The sequence below is a fragment of the Lolium rigidum genome, chromosome 4 (assembly GCF_022539505.1).
Source record: "Lolium rigidum isolate FL_2022 chromosome 4, APGP_CSIRO_Lrig_0.1, whole genome shotgun sequence".
NCBI classification, from domain to species: Eukaryota; Viridiplantae; Streptophyta; class Magnoliopsida; order Poales; family Poaceae; genus Lolium; species Lolium rigidum.
Window position 1 is genome coordinate 207845340 of NC_061511.1, and position 4494 is coordinate 207849833.

A 4494-nucleotide genomic window follows, 5' to 3' on the forward strand; every position below is an offset into this window, starting at 1 on the left:
CATGTGTAATAATAATAGTATCTAGTAGTTCTGTAGTTGGGAGCAAGCTATTTAGATATACAAGATATTAGCACACGTATTACATAATATATCTGGTAATATTGATTTGAGATTATAGATGTTGATATTATTTCCTATATACTTAGTAAAACTCTACAAAGCTAGGTATATGCAATGTTTAAAGAAAGAAAAAGAGTGTGTGTTTTATGTGAATGTGAGTTTCCATCCGCATCTATCACAAATTAAGCCAGCTCGCATGCAGTGCAGTACAGGACTTCTCCGTTCGTCAATTCGAGGAGGAGCACAAACATTGTTGTGGTGGCGGAAAACAATGATACAACTAAGACGAAGAAGGCGATGCGGCGGTGGCTGGCGGTCACAGATCCGACCCCGACGCTGATGCACGGGTTCCTGGTGTTCGAGGTGTCGTGGCGGGACGTGCATGGCATCAACTACTTCAACGACCTGCTCACCGACACATCCCTGGCTTTGGAGGCACGATACATCAACAAGTGGGAGTTCCACAATGCCGAGCAAGCCGCTGGCTGCACTTCACAATGGTTCCTTGGTCATGCCTTGGAGACACTCTCTCTCCGGGGATACCTCTTCCACTACCACCATCAACATCACCACCATCATCAACATCGCAGATCAGCATCTGCAGAAGAAGAAGATGGAGAAGGTCATCAAAATGACCTATACATGCCTCCTTCTCCAGTGAAACGGGAACATGAGGATGTTGTTGTTAATAAAGCCAGTAGCAGCGGAGATGAGAAGTACTCATTGTCCCCGACACTAAGGAGAAGGAGAAGTTGGAGGGTCAGGACTAGGTTCAGGAAGAATCCACCTCCGGATGAGGAGGATGCGGAGCCATTGTGTTGTACTTCTCCGGTACTACAGATGCAGCGGTACAACGACATTCTCCTCTTGTTACGGTTTCACGATGCGTCGCTTCCATTCAAGCTTCGGCAGATCATCATGTCAGACATCCGCCTATTGACGTTGCTAGAGTCCGGGCTCCCATCTTGGGTCATCTTCTTCCAGTCATACCCACTGCTCTGCCACCTCTACCGGCCCTGGATGCGTCCTCTAGCTAGGAGCCTCTACATGCTCGCCTCCCTCGTCACTGTCATCATTGGCTTCTATGACCTCTACAAGAATGTGCCGCTACTCAAGTCAGCAGCGGCGCGCATCTGTGGGCCGCTCTTTGATTGGATCGAGACATGGGACATGGTGACCCGCATCCAATACCTCGGCACCATACTCTTTCTCCGCAACCTACGTAGGTTCCTGCAGGGGCTACTCACTCTACTAAACGCTGCTAGGGCGCTACTCCGTGCTGTGGTGGCACCATTGGCCGACCTTGGGTTATTCGAGCTGGCTAGCACGGTCGGCTTACTAGCCTCGAATGCGTGGGATCTTGTGGTGGACTTGGCAGAGGTCGTGTGGGCGCCCTTCGACGTGGTGCTAGACTGCACCGCCGGGGTGGTGGCATCCATGTGGCCAGTGTTGCAGGTTGTGGTGCTACCGGCGAGGCTCGCCGTGGCACTTGCGGGGTGCGCGGGCTCGGTGTTGTCCAACAGCTACAACTTCTTCAAGGACATATGGGAGACACTTAGCAGCATCTTCCAGCTCAATCACATGTCCGAGGCGCAACAAAGCACCTTTGACATGACCACACTCAAGACATTATGGAATGATCTATTTTCTCAGATCTTCCGAGCGATGAGGGGCATACTGAATGGAATACTAGTCTTCTTTTACTCTTGCAATAGGCACAGGCTCAGGTACCTCGCCGACTTGTTTGTGTTCCATTGCATTTCATCAATTTGGTTGAGTGAGCTAATTCGAGCATCGGAACTTCTTGTGTACGTAGCATCTCCAATCATGCTCGGTCAAGATTACGCCACGTGCTTCGTATTGCTAGATTGGCACCACAACATAATTCGACATCATGCCACTCCAACTCCACCGAGCACAAAAATACCAACGAGGTCTTTACGATTTGCTTATCCTTTTTATTTGTTTTATTTATTATTTTTGATGAAATGATAGATCAATTGATATTCATATATGTATTTTCCTACTCATTTTTGTATGTAGGACATGGCTACCGAATGTGATGTATGCAAATGATAATCAGTATGCCACTCTCGCGTGAAAAGGCTAGCGAAGCACTTAGGATCCATAAGTGGTACCAAAAAGTTGAGTGTCCATTTTTTGAAGCAGTTGGGATCATTTGTAAATAGGATCATAACACTGTTTATTTCAGAAAAGGGCGTGTCTCAGGTAGACTGTAGAGAGCCCGTTTGACATCTAGTTCTACTCTTCAGATAGGATATATATGTTTACGTTGATTATATGGAGGACCAGTTTCAGGATTGACTTGGAACTCGCGTGAAGACCGGTAAAAGTCAACATGGGCATTTTGTTTTGCATTTGAAATACATGAAATCCATGAAACTGTGTTTGGATGTTTGTACTGGGGCTAGACACTGGACATTCGGGTGACGCGAGGAGCCCGAATGCCAAGATTTGAGCTGTTTACCTGGTCTGGGTATTGAGGCTAGGTATTTGATCTTGATATCAAGCGCGGCTCCGAACGGAAAAAAACGAGGAGGCCTAGGGCCCGCTTGGTAGCCTGGGTTCGATTTGAGGCTCACTAGCGCAGGGAGATGTGAATATCTGCGCGTTGCAAACATGCCATGGATCATAAAGGCGTGTCGTTTGGTTGCTCGCGAAGACATTTTCTGCACCGGAGAGGGAAGTCAGTCCCTATTATTTCGGTGCGTGCATAGACATCTTTCTGCCCTGGTTGTGCAGCGCACACCTTGTTTGGTTGCGAACATGAGCGTGATGTAGTAACCCCATCCTCTGAGTGGTGAGATTACCTACTACTGCTACTGAAAAACAACACATTCAGTTCATCAAAAGTTGCTGGTAGTACACAACAAGTAGTTACCCTACTGGGCAATGCATCACGAGTAAAGCAACTATACTTTTTGATGCATTACAGGTCCATCACACGAGGGGTAGTATATACCACCTCAAACACGGTCATCATTACACACCGGGATCAGGTTGCTAGTCATAACTACTGGAGGGATACGAAAGCACCTCCCAAAATCAGCAGATCATGAAGAAGGAAGTAGAAGCGCTAAGCAGAAAACTGCTTGCGTAGCCAAGTCATAAGCCAGATCCTCCTCTCTGATGGATGCAACTGACGGTTCTCAGCATACTCTTCTTCATTGTTAGCAATGAAGTTGAGTGCCATGACTAGCAAGTTAGATTGGTACAGTTGCGGCTTAATGACAAACCGTCTTCATCTGAGCATAGTTCGTGACCGGGGTTTTGATGTACTCACGATTCCTCGGGTAGCGCTGCAATCCAGAAGGAACAACTGTTAGTGTGGATCACAATGACATACTATCAAATCAATGAAGGAACTCAATGAAACATACTACCTTCATGTACTCATCCATCATCTCTTCATCAGCAGGATAGAAGCAGCAACCCTCTTCGCTTCACTGGAGAGTGCAATCGGATTTGATCTTTATTATGACGCTCCACTTGGTCCTCCACTTTCTGATGTGGTACGGTTGTACACCTGAAGAGTGCTCATATGTATGCCATTGAATGCAAGAACATCAGCAGCTACCTTCTTCATCTGTGCCTCTTTAAATCCTAGATTAAAAAAACGCCGCTATGGACGAGCTCAACCAAGCGGGTTAGTACAAACTCTGACACCTTTGGTTTCCAAACCATGGCTGGTTTGTTTGCAAGCAGATAACGATAAGCATTGATAGATGGAGCAGAAAGATCAAGGGATTCCAATGGTATGATCGCCTACATGACAAACAACATAAGAATGTAGCTAAGCATTATCACATCAATGAACTACCGCATCCTTAAGCATTAGCACATCAATCAAGTTCCACATCCTTAAGCATTAGCACACCAATGAACTACCAGAAAATAAAGAGCGGCTTAACACTTAGAGGAGTCACACAAAGCACCGAGGTCGGGGAAGCAGGAGACTGTTGCTGTCAAAAACCCACCGGCGAGTAGCGACGGGCAACACCGTAGAGCCGGGAGGCTCCCAGGACTGCGGTGGACCCTGGTCCCTCGGGCGACGGCCTGCAATGCCTTCTGGCACACGTCCTGGTGCTTACGAGGGCGTGCCACCTGACCTATACCTGGTCAGGAAGGTGATGGATTGCTTCGACTAGTTTCCTGCATGGCAAACACGTAAACATTAAATACGAGCCCCGATCGGCTCTTAAGTTGTTCTGTGGATCGGCTCAAAGAGCCGATTGCCCCATGGTTCACGTTAGATTTATAATAACATGGGGATCATGCTTTATCAATATCAAGCTACGATAGTCTAGGGTTTTCACCGTATAATCAGAACATCCTATGCGTAGTTGTGCCTAGCAAATACGTAAGATGATGGAAAACCAGCCCTAAAGAGGCCTAAAAACCAACGTGAAGTTG

General features: G+C 47.1%; 1 protein-coding gene across 1 annotated transcript; it reads left to right on the top strand.

The window, feature by feature from the left end:
- The first annotated feature begins 357 nt into the window (after window positions 1-357).
- Window positions 358-2161, top strand: LOC124648116. Its single transcript, XM_047187933.1, has 2 exons — window positions 358-1787; window positions 2104-2161. Exons 1-2 carry the CDS (start codon window positions 358-360, stop codon window positions 2159-2161), a joined length of 1488 nt encoding a protein of 495 aa, XP_047043889.1.
- The last annotated feature ends 2333 nt before the right edge of the window (window positions 2162-4494 follow it).

Excerpts from the sequence above, each read along its gene's own strand:
- LOC124648116 (XM_047187933.1), top strand. The coding sequence starts at position 358 with ATGCGGCGGTGGCTGGCGGTCACAGATCCGACCCCGACGCTGATGCAC. Across the intron at positions 1,788-2,103 it reads TGCAATAGGCACAGGCTCAG|GACATGGCTACCGAATGTGA; the intron begins GTACCTCGCCGA and ends TTTTGTATGTAG.